We start from the raw sequence: 20227 nt of genomic DNA, 5'->3' as shown, positions 1-20227 counted from the left end.
TCTGTACTATTTCAGGAAAAGCGAACACTATTAAACCATGTAACCAGTTCAAGACAAATTTTTGCCATAACGATATCTTACTAATATTTTAAATAGAAATCAGATTACACCGAGAATAAAAGTATGTATATCTTTCAATTGTATCATTATACTTTTCTAGTGTAAATTATTTTTTCATAAAATATTTCTAATACAAAAATAGATATGGTACGTTAAAAAGTCGAGACAGTAAAACCTTTTATTACGTATAACGGTTAAAGAGGAGCGTAACACGTTCATTATTCTTAAGTGACGATGTTGCGTGCAAACTTATATCCATCCCTCTGTTGGTATTTCAACTTCATGAAAGAACCTCTCTATAATATGCATGCTATACAGACATGATACGTAACATATGTTGTGTTCATTCGGTAACCATAGCGATTCGAAAACCTCATTGTCTCGTGTACCTACATGAGGGTTAAAATCCTTGATAGATTTTTACGTGTATGAAACATATACCATTCCATGTAGTAAATACAAGTAATGCACATGTCGTGCAATGTACAGGATATATACCGAGTATAATGTGTTTGTACGTGTGTGAATATTTACAAAAGTACTCATAAGTATTAATACAAAAACAAAACAAAAAATAGTCACGAACAAAGAAATATTTAAAGGAGAGACATGATTTTAAAAAATCGTAACTATTGTAACTGTTCTAGGTGCTAAGAACCGTGATACTTCGACATGATGACAAATCTTTGAAAGAAACGTTCGTAGTCATCCGTTACGCTTACGAGTAAAATATACGCTAAGTAGATTGTAGTAATGTACGTAGATATATACATGTAGTTCAAATGTAAAAGAATATCAAAACACGAACCAAGCTCGCAATTACACGTGTGTTCTATTCGTGCAAAGGCATGTGTATAGCTATCATTCGTAAATAACACACGCATGGTCATGTGTGCAATATATAAGCACTATCATCCTACCACGAGGAAGTCAGTATGTGTCACAGTATTGCGGTGGAAGTTACCGGCGCGGTCACCTGACAAGCATGAGCGCAGTGTCTGACAGTTGAGGGTATCTTATCAAAATTTGAAGGAAGTGTACACTATACAATTAGACACATCAAAAGTTAACAATTCAAAGAAATAGCATTGACCGCAATTACTGTCTGGTGGTTGTGGCCAACATGTTTTGATGTTCTTTAATGTTATCAGTTACGAAAAAATAATTTATCCACATGAAAGTGCTTCTTCTTTTTTAAACAACTACTCAAAGTGAAGGAAGATCGAAGAATTGACGAAGAAAAATTTCTAAACTATTTCGGAGGTTCAAGCACCATTGTTTGTCTTCCGAACGAAATACGATCATACTAATTATGTATTCAGATATATGATCCATGTCTTGTCAATATACACTCCATTTTCTGACAACTTTCTGAATATATTTCCACGATACTTGTTAAAAATTGCCATTGTGAAATTAGGTCGTCTTGTTCAATAATGCACTGATGTACAGTTCGCAAGTGTACAGAATATCAATAATGACATTTGAAATTACAAGTCAAAAGAAAAGGAATCATAGGCCACGATGAAATCACGTAAATAATAATTGGCAATTAAATATAAGAACAAAATGGAAGTTTAAAAGAAAACAGAAAGAGGAGGTCACGAGTACGAAGTAAAATGTTCTGACTAAAAGCATACAGCAAAGTATCCACATGCATTTTGAAGCATCAATTACAAAGGTCGCGATTGATTGTCCAAAGACATCCCGTTTCGTGCCGTAAATTTATAGATCCGTCTTAAATCTGATAGGAAAGACTGTTAGCATATTCGTTGATGGGCCAAGGGCATTCGAACCTCTTCAGGTTGGGAAAGGTGATAACTATAGACTATCCAGCTATCATTCCATTCATAATTGAGAAAGAAAATCAAAGTAAGGCTAAATCACCGCCTCAGTTGACTTGGCAATAAATGATCTTCCGTGATTGCTGCGAATTTTACATACATATGAATGTCAATTGGAATCGGAATTTTTGTCGACCCGTTTTCATTTCATGTAATACATTATCGATCGATTAACGACTGAAATAAAGTTACGAAGACACATATCGACCGATCTGCCTGCTTTGAATTACACGAAAGAAGTGATCTTCTTGACAGAACTATCAAGAGTTTATTGTCACTAATATTTACGATACATATAATGATTCAGCGGATCTCTTCTCTTTTTACCAATCTATAATTGCCACGGTGACCAATAGAAGAATTTATAAACTCAACGATATTCGACGCCGATGATACGATACCTTTTGTAGGAAATTGCGTCGCTTTGGGATTTTCGTGCGAGTAATGATAATAATTTGACGAAGATTAGCGTGTTGTACGGTGCATCCATTTAATGCGAATCGTTATCATGAAAATAGACAGATCGAACTTGCTTCTCGCTAAAAAAAGCAGCATTTTATTATCGTTCCGATTTACAGAATGTCAGGATTGATCAAGATTACCGAGGAACTTGTATTTTTCTTAGCTGTCATCGGCGACAGGGAATTCTTCTCGACACTGTTTATCAAGCATTTTTAAGCGCAATGGATAACAGCGAACTTCGAGTCGAGGATGAAACACAGGTATCATATACGTATATCCTTTTCTTTGTTTTTCTAGTCAATAAATTTTGTGATTTTGTTTTACAATCTGTACGTAAGAACCGGTCAGCAATAGAATAAATGTGTACAAATGAATGTGTACATTACATATTCTTTTTAATGGCGCACTATAGACAAAACTGGTGAATATTTTAAAAAATTGCATCGTATTCGTTTTAGCTGTATCTAATCGACGAATCTCATCAATATAATGTATCTAAATAATCCATCTAAACTAGTCACAGACCATCTAGATTATTCACTTAATTGCATGCCAGGTATATAAACGAAAGTCTCGTTGCTAAATTATCCAGAAAATTATGAAACGTTTATACGGTAAACTTCCGCTACTAACAATAAGCATTCCGTACTTCAATGATCTCTCTGGGCATTGAAATTGCAAAAGATAAAGTTAGATAAAATATGCGCGATGCGTTAAAGTATGCAACCAATCGAAATATTTAAATTAACAATAAGCCTCGGTATCGTTACGTTTTACGTTACTACGAAAATTACTATCGACATGTAGTGAAATGTTCGTAATAATAAATAGTTTTGCTAGTTCTGAAACGAACTTTCTACACTGACAAAGAAACAAATTTGATCCTTCTAGAACACCCATAGCAGACGAGCGAGTATATCCATAAGCAACACAAGTGTTACCGAATCAAGTACAAATGAATCTCAAACGAACGTGAATGCGGTGGGAACGGAGAATTCGCCATCGAAAGCGTCATCAACAAGTTCCTCACCCCGAAGAACCGCTACGAATTCCACAAAATCGAATTCTCCCAGTGTGAACGAAAACACGAGAGTTGAAAATAGCAAGGAAATAATTTACAAAATGGATAAAAATGGTATTCAATCGAATGGATCGCCGATAACGAATAAAAAATTATCCAGAAGCAGCGTTTATCCCTCGGGAACAAATCTGACTGCTCGGGACGCTTTTGGTAGGATTCCAACAAATTATTTTTCTTTCTCTTTTTATGTCTTTTGCGATTTTTTCTTTTCACTTCCTGACATTCAGGAAGAAAAAGGGAAGGAACTCTCGATCTAATTTGAATAATCGGGATATGTATATCATACGTATATAGCGTGAGTATTCGTACTGGCACGTTAGCCTTGCAATGGTTGAAATAGGCCTAAGTCAATAAACTACGATCAATATGCATATGAATGTCAGTGTGACACGAATAATGGATATTAATAATGAGACTATAACTTCAGCGGATCCGTAAAAACTCTATAACTATCGAACCATTGTCCAGCCAATACGTGTCTCCCATTATTATCCTCCTTCTTTTTCAGAATGTGAAACTTTTGATAACGGTAATGATACCTCCTATTTTATAATGGTACTTTAATGTTCGTACAAGATACATGACTTTATACGTTTCTTTTTCTATATGGACCTTCAAGGTCAATGTGTTTTGCATAGTTCGTCGTATGTACAATCAATTCACTAAAGACATAGTAAAAGAATACAATTTCACGCAACAGGTGCTGAGTAGCCTATTTACATGTATAAGTACGGTCAATAGGAAGCTACTAGGGTAGTCCATAAATTTCTATGTTTTTTAATATGAGTATTGAATACAGAAGAATCTTTGTATTATTCTTTTAGAATGAATATACTCATTTGATTCATATGTACAATGTGTCATTACGTAGCTCCTGAATGATGCTTTGAAACCTTTGATGACATATATTTAATTCGATTAATTTCTTGTACTCTATCTGATTATTTGTTTAGAAAGGGATATCAACAAATTAGAAATTCGTGTACTTTTACGTCGCTACTAGAAGCAGAACTTCAAAGCGATAGAAGCAACGAAGAAAATATAGTATTTTGAGAAAAAATATAGTGCTTTGAAGTTCTGTTCCCAGTAGTGACACTAAAAAACACGAATTTCTAATTTTTTCATATTCCTTCCCAAACAAATAATGAGATACAGTACAATTAAATGTTCATTAAAAGATTCAAGGCATTATTCCTGGGTTACATAATGACATATTATACATATAAATCAAATGAGTATATTCACTCCAAAAGAATAATACGAAGAAATACATTAAAGAAGCGCAACTAATTGACCGCTCTAGTATTAGCGCAGAGTGTTTGTTTTATACATCCGTAGTCAATTATTTATCGATCTATTCAAAGACTTTGAGTAACTATATTACTTAAAGATGATATTAGTATGATGATTTTAACTTTGGAGTTTGAAGTCTCAAATGAATTCGAACATATTTTTATTCTTCATAGGTCCCAAGCTTACAATACCAGCGACACCGGAACACACTCCGCCGTTACTGGAAACACCAACATTTGCTGAAGATATACCGAGAAATTCTTTATTGCAAAAGGATTCGTCCTCAGAGGGGGAAGTGGATCCCGAAACACTTTACTTCCGGTGTGTTAACTTCTTTTCCAAAATATATTAAACGTATTAATCACATTTTTAAACAGAAAGTACCTATATTTCAAAAATTTTAGTACGTGCAGAGTAGAATGTATTGTACATTGTTCTATCTTTTATTCCGGTACTTTACTGCTTTGATTAATCTAAGAAAAATGAACAACAAATTGTAAAGAATTCCTTGTTCATGTAGATATTAATCACGCATAGTGGGCAAAAATAATCCATAGAGAGTCAGTTCATCAAGAACGTTCGTATAATTAGCCAGTGTGCAATGTTACAAAACCCAGAGCACATAAAAAAAGAACGTTTACATAATTAATTTTCTCATCGCGTGGCCCCTGCCAGCATATTACATATTGCGATTTTATCCCATAATAACTTTACGTCAGTCGTGACTTCTTCCGTTCATGTCTGGTTTAATTTTAGACTCGGTTTCGTTATGGTCGTGCTGTTTGCTTTCCTATTAGGTCATCTCGAAAGACACCCTGTAAATTATTCAGTATGTATATTTCCTAAATAAGCCCTATTATTTTTCAATTGCATTGCCAAATAAATCAGATTTTCAAATAATCTTGAACGACTTTGAAATAACCCTGAAATAATGTCTTGTAACCCTGAGCCAATACTGAATGGTAATTGATCTGAAATGAATTTGAAAAGATCTTGGAATGACACTGGCTGACTTTTAAATGTTTTTGAATTGACTTTGAAATAGCCTTGCAATAATCTTGAAATGATCTAGAAAAATTATCCTAAAATTTTAATATATTACGCATTCCCTCTTTTTTTAATTGGTTGTATTCAACGTGTCTCGACACATTTACCGACAATCGCTAGAATGGATCAGTGTTCTGTATGTTTATATTATTAACGGAGCGTGAGTAAACCAGTCGTCATATAAAATCATTATTGATCTGAAGAAGTGGTCAATCAGCCAATTATTATTTGCATTATAACTTATTAAATAATATACAACATCGTATACTATATATTTGCAGAGATGGTCGTAGACGCATTGATATGGTGTTAGTGTACCAGGAGGAGTACACTGGAGTGATGACGGAATTAGAGGCACGTCGAAAAGAACAAAGGCGCGTTTTCCAGCAGAATCTATTAAAAGAGGGCTTGCAGTTGGAACTGGAACCAAAAGAAAACTCCTTCGACGGGAAAACTTACTTCTTGAAGTTGCACATTCCATGGAAGATTAAAGTTCAATACGCTGAAGTGATGAACTTGAAATTACCCACCAAAAGGTTCATTACTATTTCTGTTAAGGCTTGGGTAGGTTCATGAAGTTTCTCAAAATGAAAAGTATACGTGTTCGGTGTTTCTGCTTCTAATTAACATTATAGTATTTAGTAAGTAAATTTAACATAGAATAATCCTTCATTTTATTATTAATTTGTTATTTTGTTGTTAGCAAGGTAACGAAGACGTGAAAGAAAGCCCGAAATTTTGGGAGAAATGGATACAATGGGTAAGAAAGATGCATACTTGGGATACGAAGAAGTATCCGGAAGAGCCTAGCTTTTATGACAGCATTGATTCTGGCGATCGAGAAGAGAGGTACGAATTTAACTGTATAAGACAAAATAAATTAAAAATGTATAAGCTGATTATATTATATATTATCATATGTTATACGTTAATTATTCGATATTTTTGTTTCTTTTTTTATAGATTCGTAGTAAAGGATAGAGATACAGCTTATACACCTGCACAAAGGTCTTTGATAGTAATGCAAATATTATCGAGGGCACGGTACGACGAAAATCACGAGAAAGCAGGTATTCGTAGACTTTTGGCGGATGGCACTTATCTCGACTGCTTTTCTCTGCACGAGGGCCCGTATAATAGACCTGGATTCAATGGCGAAATTCTCGACAGATATTTACTGTACTTGATATGGGCTAGACCTTCGCAATGGTAATTTCACTAGCACTTTCACTTTTTTTTAAATAAACATTTAATTCTGTATTTTTAGGTACAAAAGGCAGCCCCTCTGGTTGATTAGACGATATTTCGGTGAAAAAGTGGCTCTTTACTTTGCATGGCTAGGATTTTACACAAAATGTTTGTACGCCCCAGCGATTGTTGGCCTTTTGTGCTTTATGTATGGTGTAGGAAGCATGGATGGTCCTGATAATATACCCAGTAAAGAAATATGTGACTATAATGTAGCAGGTATTTTCGTCTTATACAATTTTTATTTTATTTTTTCCGTTCTTCCGCTTTACTAAATAACTTTTCTAGGAAATATTACATTATGCCCTCTCTGCGATAAAGCATGTACTTATCAAAAGCTCGGCGAGTCTTGCATATTCTCAAAACTAAGTTACTTGTTCGACAACCCTGCCACTGTCTTCTTTGCCATCTTCATGTCCTTTTGGGGTATGGTATAGACATAATTTAATGTTTTAACGCATATATCCTATTTTTTTATTCGATCTTTCAGCTACGACATTTCTTGAGTTATGGAAACGAAGGCAAGCTGTAATAATTTGGGAATGGGATCTCCAGAACGTTGAAAGTGACGAAGAACCTCGACCTGAGTTTGAAACTACGGTGAAAACATTTCGAATAAATCCTGTGACCAGAGAAAGAGAGCCTTACCTACCAGTATGGTCTAAGGCTGTACGTTCTTGTGCCACCAGTTCCATGGTATTTTTTATGGTAATTAAAAGAATTCTCGTCACATTCAATCAAATAAATTTGTTTTGTTGATGCTAAATTTTATTGGTAAATTTGTATTCAGATATGTGTAGTTTTGGGTGCTGTTCTGGGAACCATTATTTCTCGAATATCGCTGGTAGCCGTATTTTATGGCGGTGGAGGTCCATTTTTAAAGAAGCACGCGAAAATTTTTACCTCCATGACTGCCGCTTTAATTAATTTAATTATAATCATGATTCTTACACGAGTGTATCATCGTTTAGCGCGATGGATGGTGAACATGGAGAATCCCAGAACGCAGACTGAGTACGAATCCAGTTTCACATTCAAGATATTTCTCTTCGAGTTTGTCAATTTTTATTCATCTCTCATCTATATAGCCTTCTTTAAAGTTGGTAACATTCTATTTGCTGCACGTATGAAGTGAAACAAATTTATTGAAGAGTGGCGATTTACAGGGTAGGTTTTTTGTTCATCCCGGAGACGCAGACGCACGATCTTCTGAATTCTTTCGTATAAAAACGGACGTGTGCGATCCAGCTGGATGCCTGTCGGAAGTTTGTATACAGCTCGCCATTATAATGGTGGGCAAGCAGTGTTTCAATAATTTTGTCGAGATACTGTCACCAAAACTGTGGAATTGGTGGCGTAAAAGAAACCACGTTGCGGCTACGAAAGATCACGGCAGACCGTATACTTATTGGGAAAAGGATTATCAGTTGCAGGATCCCGGAAGATTAGCGCTCTTTGACGAATATTTGGAAATGAGTAAGTATATTTAAATTAATTTAAAATATAATTGTCAATTATCTTCTTCATGTACTTGTTTTATAGTTTTACAGTACGGATTCGTGACCTTGTTTGTCGCTGCATTCCCATTAGCACCATTATTCGCGTTATTAAACAATATAGCTGAGATACGGCTTGACGCATACAAAATGGTAAGAGAGGCGAGAAGACCATTAGCAGAGAGAGTGGAAGATATAGGAGCTTGGTATGGTATACTGCGTGGAGTAACTTACGTTGCTGTAGTGTCGAACGTACGTATACGTAATAATAAAAGTTCACGATTCAAACTTGCAAATTATATTACAAAGTCTAACAACAATTTGCTTGTATCATACATAGGCGTTCGTCATCGCATACACGTCAGATTTTATCCCCCGTAGCGTTTATGCTATCGTTTACTCTCCCACGGAGGATCTAGTGGGTTATATCGACAGTTCTCTATCGGAATTCAACACATCAGATTATAGAGATGACATGAAAAGCGATATGGATAAAAATCATCCGGTAACTTGTCAGTACAGAGGTTACAGAAATGGACCGGATCATTCAAACGATCCATACGGACTCAGCCCGCAATATTGGCATGTTTTTGCAGCCCGTTTGGCCTTTGTCGTTGTTTTTGAACATATCGTAAGTTTCACTTTACTTTATCTTCTATATGACTGGTTATGACACCACTGTAGCCCTCCATACATCTTACCTATAAAATTCACACTTTAAAAAGCTATCAGTAAAATATAAAAATGGAAATTTTAATTAGGTTTTCGCCCTAACTGGCATTATGAGTTACGTGATACCAGCTGTGCCTCGTTCTCTGGCGACTCAATTGCAACGAGAGCGTTTATTAGCTCAAGAAGCCAAGTATGAGAAAGGTATAAAGAGCAGAGAAGACGAAGATGATATTTTATCGGTGCTTAGAGAAGCAGGTAGTATTGGAGGAAGAGCTGCAGGCGGTGGCAGAGGTAGCTGGGCAAGGCGTTTCAGCAAATTGAGCGACGGCTTAGATGCCCACGTCGACGTAACTTCCAGGCATAACAGAAACAGTGATGGTTCAACCGTATGGGAAGTGACATGATTTTGAAAAGTGTCGATCATATTTTCTCCTCGAGGAGTACATCTGTACTTAAGAACATTTAAAAAATACCACTCTCATTTGTATCAAAATTATCTAATTCTATCGTTGTGTAAACTATACTTGAGCGAAGTTCTACATAAGTAAATATCGAGATATCAAGTACAAACAAATGAAATGGTAATTGTGATATTTTAGAAAATCGTGTAAAATACGCAAACACGAGTAAATGAGAAACAATCAAACCAACATGTGATGAGATAATATACAAATGCCAAAAGTATATCGACACTTTTTAAAGATTCTTCGAAAATTTATTTAATAAATTTTTAACGTTTGATCGCGAGATCAATAACATATGTGTGATTTTTAACATAAATACTATCAGTATTAACTTACACAGAATTACCTCTTTTAGAATATTTAAACCAGATACTCTATTTTCTAAAATTATATTTCATCAAAATAGTTTTAGATCATAATCACCGGTTACCGGTGATAAGCATTTTTAAAGAATTTATAAAACATACTTGTATACTTGTAAACATACTATATAAAAAACCGACATGATCAAATTGAATAGTGTCACGTTTGTGTTTCTACAGTAAGGACGTTACTATCGTTTAGTTGGTAAAATTTCTGAAAACAACGAAAAGTAAAAAAATTCTCTCAAGATCTACACAATATACTCTTTATTGTATATAATTTCAATATTTCATCCTCCGTCTTACGCTTAACATTATTACAATAATTACTATAGAATATATTTATAATAATATACATGTACATATTTACTTCTTTCTTTTTGCTATTGATTCTCGACTTATATGTATAATTCTATGCTTATTGGCCTATGATTCAATCCATACTGCACTTTCTTGCGTCTTCTGCGTCCTTTTTAAAATCTAAAAGTGTATCACAGTTGTGTTGAGGGATAGATAGGGATCTTTTTTGCTTTTTTTTTCTTGTTTTAAAGAAAAGGAGACCGTTCGGACAACCGAAATCGATACATAGTCCATTCAGTCAGATCTCCTCGGATCTGATGGACGCATTAACTCAAAATTCATTAGCCATAGTTCCGATAAACGGCTGCGATGAAATGTACCCTACATTCCTAATAGTCTGTAAAAGCGGTATTTATCTTATTTATAAAATGATCTACACACATCGTTTCGAAACATATGCCGTGTGTTATATGTGTCCTAAATGACAAATCATAAAAATATAATTCATGTGAAATTTTTGAAATAGAGAAAGAATCTCCATGTTTCCTTAATTGTTTTTCTTTTATCCTAAATCATTTGTAGATAAAATCATTTGTAGCAATCCGTCCTACAGTAACATATACTCTTGTAATATTATTGCTTTTGTGCTAAAGTTACGTTGATAATTTTTTTTCTTTTTTAAGGGAATCTCGTAGCAAAAATCTTGTACATTTTTATGCTCTTTGCAGCATAGTACTTTTTCTAATACAATGTATATGTGTATGTGTGTGTATGCGCGCGCGTACACGTGATTCACAAACTTGAGTGTTAGACAAAATGTTTTTATTTAATAAAATTCCTGCTGCTACATTATTGCAGAAATAATTTTGGCTTTCGTTCGCTTATTTTTATCTATACGTGTATTAGAACTAACATGCGTTATGCTATTATACGAGACCCAGATATGCAAAGTTATCAAAGAAACTCCATTTCGTTTATTTATAAAAATATTCTGTAGATTCGAATAACAGAGGTTGATACACTTCTTTTAATTAGGCGAGCTGTACAAATTTCATTTCTTTGGGTATCTCTCAAGGATAAATAGCTTCAACTGAGTTCATTCAATAGGATATTCAGGATATAAAGCCTTACATTTACTGATTATATATATTCACTTGGTAAAAAAACCTCTAAAAATATACTATATGCGATAAAACATTCTATATTCTCTCGAAAAATAAACTTTCAATAAAAATAGTGTCACACGTATTAAAAAGACAAATCGTAAAAAGGAATGTAACAGCATCTCATCACGTATGGGCCGTGTCGCAAGAAAATTTTCGTTGAATTTCTTTGTCTTGCATTAATGCATTTACCGTCTATATTTCAAGTATCTAGCTAAGAAATCCCGGTAGATACATTAATACAGATAAATTGAATAAATCTTGTGCTCCTACGAAGTTTCCTGTGAAAATGTTACGTAAACAGCATGAACTTTACATTGTCAAACATACCGAACAAGCAAAACATCCGACTCGACTAATCCTTCTGAGTGGACTAAATCTCGATTTCCAAATGATGCGTTTTAATTTAGGTAAGAGGTAGGAAGATGTAACACTTAACTAGATCCAGGAGGAGCATTGAAATTAAACATGGTGGTTGGTGGACGTCCCGGCATCGGTTTTGGTGGTAGCCTTGGAGTTACCGATCCTAAAATAGATTGCAACAAATCGATTGATAAACAATTGGACAAAAGCATTTTAGATGTGACACAAGAATACACAATATGATAAATACACAATTATGATAAATTCTGATATTAATATTTTTACCATTAGGTTGCGTAGGTGGAAGTTTCGTAGGACTGGGCCCATTGAAAGACATGTGTCTTCTTGTATGAACAACATTCGAACATGTGTTCTCCAACGTGGAATTCCGCCTTGCGAGTAGCGCTGAACAGCTCGGATTCAACGTTGTAGGAAGGCGAGGCGGTAACGTCACCGGCGGCAAATCTCTTCGTGGTGGCAATGGTGGTGGAGACGTACCATCCCGTGGAGGAAGTATGGGCGCATTTGGAGCTTGTCTCGCCTGTGATAAATAATATAAATCACACGATATTATAAACTACGAAATTTGAAGAGAAAATAATTCAAATTTTTTTGGCAATTTACCTGTTGCGGCGACTCGCTTATGGAACTCTCTCGTTTCCTATGAGATCTTGGTGGCAAAGGGGGCGGGGGTTGACAGGGAGGTACATGGCTAGGAGACGGAGGAGGTGGTATCGCAGCACCAGGACTTCCACCCGACGATGGCATACCGGTCAAGGCTCCCATTACACCAATCGTACCAGAATTAAAGCCAAAGTGACTATTTTGCGATTGATGATGTGGGATAGGCAAATGACCAGGTGATCCTAGTTGCGGGCTGCTACCCGGAGAGCTGATCGAAAGTCCTGACATGCTAAGAGGACCTGGTGAACCTGGAGGTTGAGCTGTACCTGTATTAACAGTAAAGTACATCTACTACCTATCCAAGCATACTATGCAACAAAATAAGAACGATTCTTGTTTCTGTAGAATGAATAAGAATTGTAAAAAGCGACTGATAAGCACATGCTAACATTCAATATTTTGGACTACAAACCTCCTAGTAAAACAGGTGCAAAGACAGTGTGGTCCCCTATGTGAGAAACTGTAATATGTGATGCATGCGGAGGGGTTTCTGGTAATTCTGGCGGCGGGGCCTCCGGTGGAGGATCGTGTAATCTTACACTGGAGGCTACAGCTTGCAATGGAGCTGGTAATTTGCCGCTCAAACTTCTAGCTTTAATGCCCGGCGATTTTAAATTTAAGTCCGGCCATTTACGAGACTACAAGAACAATAATAACTAGTATAAACAGTGTTATTATACGTGTGTTTTATAATTTCCATTCACTTACGACTCTAGGTGGTTGCCTACACCCTCTAGGCTCTACTTCTAGGCTTTTATTGTACAAATAATTGCTTATATCGGCCTCTTTCATATTAGGATCGAATGGTGATAAATTTTCAATGAAATGTCTTATTCTAGGTTCCACTGAAAGACAATAAGGTTGATTTTGGTACTGCTGAATTTCTCCGGTTATCTCCGCCACTTTCCGTCGTTTGCTAAAGTTTATAAGTTCTGGACTTCCTCGCAGATAATCCGGATTCCCTTCTTCAATGTGTAGGATGTTGGTCAGGTACATGCCTACGAAAAGAATATGTATTAGTGAAAATTGATTTAATAATTTAAATCAATAATATTTTATTCTTTATTATTTACCAAAAAATGGTACACAAGGTGGATTAATGGATCGCAATTTTTCTTGATACTTCCGGAAATGACCGTTGTTTAGTTCTCTTGCTTCTTCTAGAGCCTTTTCCAGTCGTGCTGGTATTTGCTGTAAATACAATAAAATATATACTCTGCTTGGTTCAAATTAATCGATAACATTAAATAACAAAAGAACATACTTGAAATGTAAATTTTAACCTAAAAACGGACGCAGATCCCATTGCGCTAACAATTGCTAATACGCCATTAAAGTTATTAAGATCTTGAAGCACCATCATAATTTCAATTGTTCGTGATACAATTGCAACTCTCTCCTCTAAATTTTCAGCTTCTACTATGGTTTTTTCAAGCCACCGTGTAAACTACAGAGTAAAGAAGTGATTTAATTTGTTAAATTCAAAATATACAAAATAAAAACTAATATAGAACATAATGTAGGTAACTTACGTTTGTTGTGTGCTTTATCATTTTCAGTAAATTTGGTGATGTCTTTTCTTTATCTTTCTTAGTCCATACTGACCCAACTAATTCCGAAGGCTTTACAGTTCTGTACAATTCGAACTCTAGCAGAGTTAATTGCCTCGCTAATTCAATTGGATGTAACTGTAATTATTGGAAAATAATTTACTTGTCTACATAATACAAATAACATATTAGTTACGATTATAATATTACCGTATTATCAGTTTTACATTGTTAATGTATTACCGTTAATATTCCCCATTCTTCTTCAGGAACTTTTAGGTGCCACTCAATAGGTGGTGGAGATCGTTCGAAGCTAAATGTAATAGGTCGTTGTTCTGAAGGTTCGCATTTCCTTTGCACAATTTTTATTACTGAATCCACCCATTTTCTCATTGATTTTCCACTTACTGTGTCTAAAAACAACTGCAATCTTTCCAAAAGATTTCTATCGCGTTCAAAATCATAAAAATGATGATCAACCTAGTGTGGGAAACATTCAAGAAGATATTATGCTCACTTAAAAAATGTAATACAATAATTTAGAGTAAATATATTTAAATTTTACTAACCCAATGTCTTAAAACATTTAAAACTCTAAATTGAACAGGTTGACAAAATTCTTTTCTATATCTTTTCCAATCTTCCCTAGCAGTTGTTTTACAACCAGAAGATTTTTCTTCCTCACCATAAACTAAAGAAGGATCTGGTATGTCGAATCTTTCGATTAACAATATCAACAGTTCTTGAGGTGAGCAAAAACTCCTACAAAAAAGGAAAACAATTTATTTGTTAAAGAATTCATTTTTATACATACACAAATCCCAAAGGTATGAATCCACATACCTATAAGTAGTAAGGAATGTTCGTACAAAAGCTGGATCAGCATATATATGATAAGTTAATCTTTCTACCAATTTAACCAAAGTTGCGCCCTTAATTAATGGAACACCTCCATTTTCTCTCGCTTCCAAAACAATATTTTCTGGGCTATCTTGTTCGGCAAATTTATATAAATGTGGTGGAGGTAACCTTAAGGGATGTTTCCTTTCCTCATCCAAAAGGATACTGTCCAAAGTTCTTTCTAACATACTCTTTGTATTCAACATTACAAGATCCGCCATCCAACTATTTTTATCTTCGACGGATTTGGCAACAAGAATAACATTAGGGTGGTCCCTTGGTGCAATTTCAAAGGCATTTTTTAATTCTACAAAAATAATTACATGTAATCTAGTTATACAATAGAAATATTTAATATTAAGATTATTACTTTTTAAAATTTACCTTCAGTATCCTCTTTGTCGATAATATCAACTTTTCTAATAAAAAATCTTTCTTTTAAACGCAGTTCGCCTTGATGAGGTGGATGACCCACCACACCAACCGCTGCAACCGTAACGCTAACTCTTTTGCCACCACTTGGTTTACAAAGAACTAATAAACCATCAAAAAGAAGAGCCCTTCGTTCCGTTAGCCTCCTTCCATTACTTACTTTCCACAACATATCCTCTATACATAAAAAAATAGCGAAAATATACTTTCATATAACTTATGTAAAAAGTAATAAAATAGTAACGTATATTTTTCTCATACCACGTATAAATTCATTACAACATTGTCCGACGTCTCTCTGATCCCAACCATCAACAGTTTTTTGTAATTCATTAGTTTTCTCTAGTGCAGCTTGTCTCCTTGCTCTACTCTGCATTCGCAGACCTGTATCTTTTTTTGGAAGACTCGCCATAGATTGCAATAATTCCATCTGCAGTGGATTTAAAAGACCTTGTACTTGTTCCAATGTTTCACCATCTTCTATATTTGGTGTACGCTTTTGTAATACCTAAATGAAATATTATTAAAACATTATTCAATTGTTAGAATAATGTGTACGATAATATGTAAATATAAAATGATTTAAAATGTACCTTTATGTAATGGAAGTACAAAAAACAATGCCATATTGGTTGTAATAAAAGTTTTGGCAAATAATATTTGACAGCTTCTTTAAAACCATGACCTGCTGCTCTTAACGCAGCATTAGCTTCAGGCCTTGATAATAAATTTGTTAAAACTTCTCGACTAGCTAGACTATTAATGTCTTTTGCATACCTAATATGAACATTTTCACTTATGATTCAAAAGAAATATATATAATTATACTTATTAAAACCAGTAATTTCTTTTTGCATACTTTATATAAACATCAAATTCTGCTGCTTCTGCCAGTTCTTCAAAACATGACCCAACAGTAGGTGTTTGTTTTTCTTCAGTAATTTCCATTATATCTTCTAAACTACCAAGTAACGTTACAGTAACTTCGTAAATGTCCATAATGTTACTGAAAAGGGTTTCAATCTCAGTTCTATCTTGTGCTAATTTTGCGATTTCTTCCCGAAAAACCTATTTAAAGAGTGGGATAATTTCATTTTTCTTGGATTAACAACTACGTTTCACCGACTAATAAGATATTTCACCTTAATGATCATATGAAGATCACGTAAATAATGACGTTCATCGTGTATGAGATCTCGAACAGATTCTTCATAAGTCTGAGAAACCACTGCACCTAAACCACTTTGTGGACCCTCTGCATAATCATCTTGATAAAATAAGTCCATTAATACCTATTAATAGATCACTAAATTACTCAACATTCATCTCGCGATTATTGATACATTTAGTATACAAACGTAGCACAAATATCATGCTTTTTAAAAATGTTACCATATCTGCACACATTGCAACCCTTATATCTTCACAAGATATCTCTACATGACGTATATTCTTGACATAGTTTCCAGCTAGCTGAAAAGAAAATAGTCTTAAACATTTTCAGGAATTAGTGTTAACGAATAACATATAAAAGAGTTATACAAAACAGAATATTGATAAAAATAAATGATAATAGCTTTTACCAACCTTCAAAATATCTGCTGAAATATATTCCAAGACTCCTACTACAAAAAGACTAACTTGTAAATCAATTTTTTGTTGTAATACTTCCTGTCAATGTAAAAATACAAGATTATAGTATCTGCGAATAAAGATATAAAAATAAGACATAAAATAAATTTAATTTCCTAATTACTTTTTGTAATAGTTGATGAATTTTGTCAACTGGAAGAACTAGTGGTGATTTCTTTTTTCCTTTTTCCAAGGCATCTCTTGCATCTCTAAGTGCCCATCTATCAATGGGAGTAGGAAAAGTACGCCTTACTCTTTCTTCCACATCTTGAGGTGTGTGTGGTGGAGGATGACCACAAAGCATTCCCAACAGCCTTAAGATTAAGCTCTCAACGTAGTCTAAGGCATCTTGTCGTGCTTCAAGACTAGGATGTACTTGCTCTAGTACCTATTTTACAAAAAAACCTCCATTAAACAGAGGAGACTATTATTTAGGGAAAAAAAATGTTTTAGGGAAAAACTGAATGAACGAAATATATGGGATACAAAATGATGAATGATACATTGACAAGGGCAGAGGATATTGTTTACAAACAAAACATCTATTTGATAGTCGATATGAGCTACAATTCTATTTAAGTAAAAGATAATATTCTTACAGGTATACTGTTTAAGAAGCATAATTGATAATTAGTGATCTAAGAAAAGAATTTTTTATAAAAAAAATATTTCGTTAGTTATATTCTTGTTATATTATATATCAAACTCATATTTTTGTTATACAATATGTAAATATTTATCCTACTTTATCCATTGTGAAAGATGCTCCTGCTAAAATTCCACAAACTTTAATATATTTATTGTATGGAACAAGAAGAGTAAGAAAATTAAATTTCTCATCCACATAGATTTATTCTTATAAACAGCGAGGACAAGCAACATAACGTTCTGTCATTATTCTATGAATTGTTCAATATATAAAGAAGGTATCCTTTATTCAGATACAAACACAGTTTTCAAGAAAGCTACCGATCATTGTATGATAATACATGATTGTTAATTTTCATGATATTTATTTCACGTCGATTATAACGTATATATTATGAAATATTATTGTTATTTTTGTTATGTTGTTAGAGGGCAACAAACCCAGTTGGAGATGGAAAGGGCATAAAACAGTGGCATATTAGTGACAATGACAATAGAATCGACGAATGTCGATCGGGTTGACATCAATAACATGGGATGACATCAAAATCTCGCGAAAAGCGACCCCAATTCACAAGGGATCATTATAAATTCTATAATAAGTGATTCGAAAAGTATACCTTGCGTAGGGAGTTGACAAACACCCCCTTCCACTTAGCGGCGTTCTCCTCTTTCTGAAAGTCGTAGCCTGACGGCTCGCCCACCACTGACGCCGGCGACGAAAACATCTCTACGTACTGGTACAGGCTATCACGCACCCGACAGAATAACGCGCACTAAAGTCGGTACGGCCAGAATTGATATGTGATTTTTACCACCTCTCAAACTCGGTGGTTTTTCCTAGCGGTGGAAATTAGTTCACGCCTTTTTTCAAAACAGAAACACATTTACAGACTTCCTTCATAATTCTATCATACGACTTTTCTCATATTTCCATCGTACAATCGTGTAAAATGATAGAAAGTAGAAAGAAATTTTCGTTATTGGTTGGGAGTGTCACATCTACAAAATCGTATATACGGTGGCTTATGAAAGTATTCAGACACTCGTAGAAGTATTTTACGAATATATTACGCGTGTTGTGCTTCCACATTTTGGCAATTTCATTAGCACTATCACGTAGACACGATTACCGTGACTATCTTGGTCGAGTTTGTAATTGCTTATATGTATGTCTAAATTACAAGGTATAGTAGTTCATGAAAGTATCCGAACATTTATACAAATCTTTTATGAATATAATATATGTGTTATATTTCCACATTTTGAAATTTCATAAGCACTGTGTCGTGACACGACTATCGCGAATATCGATCAAATTTGAAACGGAATTGAAAACGTACATGAAAAACTACATGATACACTACTGTAGGTATATATTTCGTTGGGATCGCAAAAGTATTGAATCAGTCCATTATATTAATAAATCACAATATTCAATAGGACCATCTTTAATATTTATTAGATGTTTAAAATGGCTGTTCACACTGTATACTTATTTGTTACTAAATATACGTTTGCAGTCAATGTTTTGTAACTTGTATACATATTTTCAGATTGGCTTGAAATTTCACTAATATAATCATGACAATCATGTCTCATAACAATACCAATAAAATTTCAAAAAAATATGTTCTACATAAAACACATAGTATGCAGACAAAAGTTTTCTACGGCAAGTGTTGAAATGCTTTGGCGAGCCACTGTGTGTATCATGTAAGCATCACGAGAACGGGAGGAAGAAAGCGAAAACGGGACACACATCGGGAGCAAAGTGATCGAGAGCAAATCCCCACCACTCACATATATCAACTCTGGCCGTGTTGACTATATACCTAGAGAATACGCTCCGGAGAGTTGCCGAATTTTCCAAACAGCATTTCGTATCGGAAATCAGAACACAGAAAAAGTTGACAGAGACGTCTGTCTGTCCGCCAGTCCGTTTCTCAGGGCGCAGACATCTCTGTTGGATAAATGCGACAGCTAAGCCACTCGGTGATATCCCCCTGGGATCTGGATGCTTCTTTCACTTATCATAGGAAGCATCTTCCAAGCTAACCCAAGAGTTCCCGAGTTAGACCGTTTCTGCATTTTATACACCGTTTTTAACGCAAATTTTTGTCAGAACCTAGCGCGAGCACCACTACTATCAAAGGATACCATTGCGCGACTCGCATCGATCGATAACTGCGATTGTTACGTCCACTTCGAGAGTTCCGAGTTCGATATATCAAGCTTTGTTAGAGTATCGATCCTCTTTTCGAGATATTTTTGAAATTCGTAATGGCGATTCATGTGTGAAATCTCTGCTATTATGTCGTGTAATAGATAATATATTTGTTTCTCGGTGTTATATTTTGAGAAATATTATAAAAATATTGTTTGTGTTACTTGCAACGATAAAATGGATGACATAGAATAAATATAAGAGATGAATCTCGCTTATAATTGCATCATTTAATAACAGTGGTGGACGTTACGAGCATTCGATAAAAGAATTGTTTGATTTAAACATCTCCTTTAGAA

At 34.6% G+C, this 20227-nt stretch overlaps 2 protein-coding genes across 11 annotated transcripts; one reads left to right on the top strand and one right to left on the bottom strand.

Moving 5' to 3' along the window:
- Positions 1-890: 890 nt before the first annotated feature.
- Positions 891-11214, top strand: LOC117156945 (anoctamin-4). 2 transcript variants are annotated; one of them, XM_033334495.2, is made up of 14 exons: positions 891-2626; positions 3258-3597; positions 4914-5061; positions 6069-6351; positions 6491-6636; positions 6751-6996; positions 7055-7254; positions 7324-7461; positions 7526-7743; positions 7826-8134; positions 8202-8511; positions 8578-8783; positions 8872-9162; positions 9293-11214. In XM_033334495.2, exons 1-14 carry the CDS (start codon positions 2588-2590, stop codon positions 9605-9607), a joined length of 3189 nt encoding a protein of 1062 aa, XP_033190386.1. In that variant the 5' UTR covers positions 891-2587; the 3' UTR covers positions 9608-11214. The 2 variants fall into 2 exon arrangements, with proteins under 2 accessions (XP_033190386.1, XP_033190387.1); XM_033334496.2 differs by lacking the exon at positions 7826-8134.
- Positions 10282-19871, bottom strand: Sos (Son of sevenless). 9 transcript variants are annotated; one of them, XM_076622433.1, is made up of 22 exons: positions 19505-19871; positions 18322-18565; positions 17178-17441; positions 17009-17092; positions 16814-16894; positions 16564-16713; positions 16281-16489; positions 16015-16198; positions 15683-15929; positions 15374-15598; positions 14933-15296; positions 14659-14851; positions 14333-14569; positions 14072-14227; positions 13804-13986; positions 13613-13730; positions 13248-13537; positions 12952-13177; positions 12480-12805; positions 12141-12396; positions 11932-12018; positions 10282-10509 (listed from the first exon to the last, which is right to left on the bottom strand). In XM_076622433.1, exons 2-22 carry the CDS (start codon positions 18427-18429, stop codon positions 10463-10465), a joined length of 4035 nt encoding a protein of 1344 aa, XP_076478548.1. In that variant the 5' UTR covers positions 18430-18565; positions 19505-19871; the 3' UTR covers positions 10282-10462. The 9 variants fall into 9 exon arrangements, with proteins under 9 accessions (XP_076478548.1, XP_076478550.1, XP_033190383.1 ...); XM_076622435.1 differs by having other exon boundaries at positions 18322-18477; XM_033334492.2 differs by having other exon boundaries at positions 19537-19871.
- Between the last annotated feature and the right edge of the window lie 356 nt (positions 19872-20227).

This window comes from Bombus vancouverensis, chromosome 10 (assembly GCF_051014615.1).
Source record: "Bombus vancouverensis nearcticus chromosome 10, iyBomVanc1_principal, whole genome shotgun sequence".
NCBI lineage: Eukaryota > Metazoa > Arthropoda > Insecta > Hymenoptera > Apidae > Bombus > Bombus vancouverensis.
This window is presented reverse-complemented; position numbering and strand designations above follow the sequence as displayed.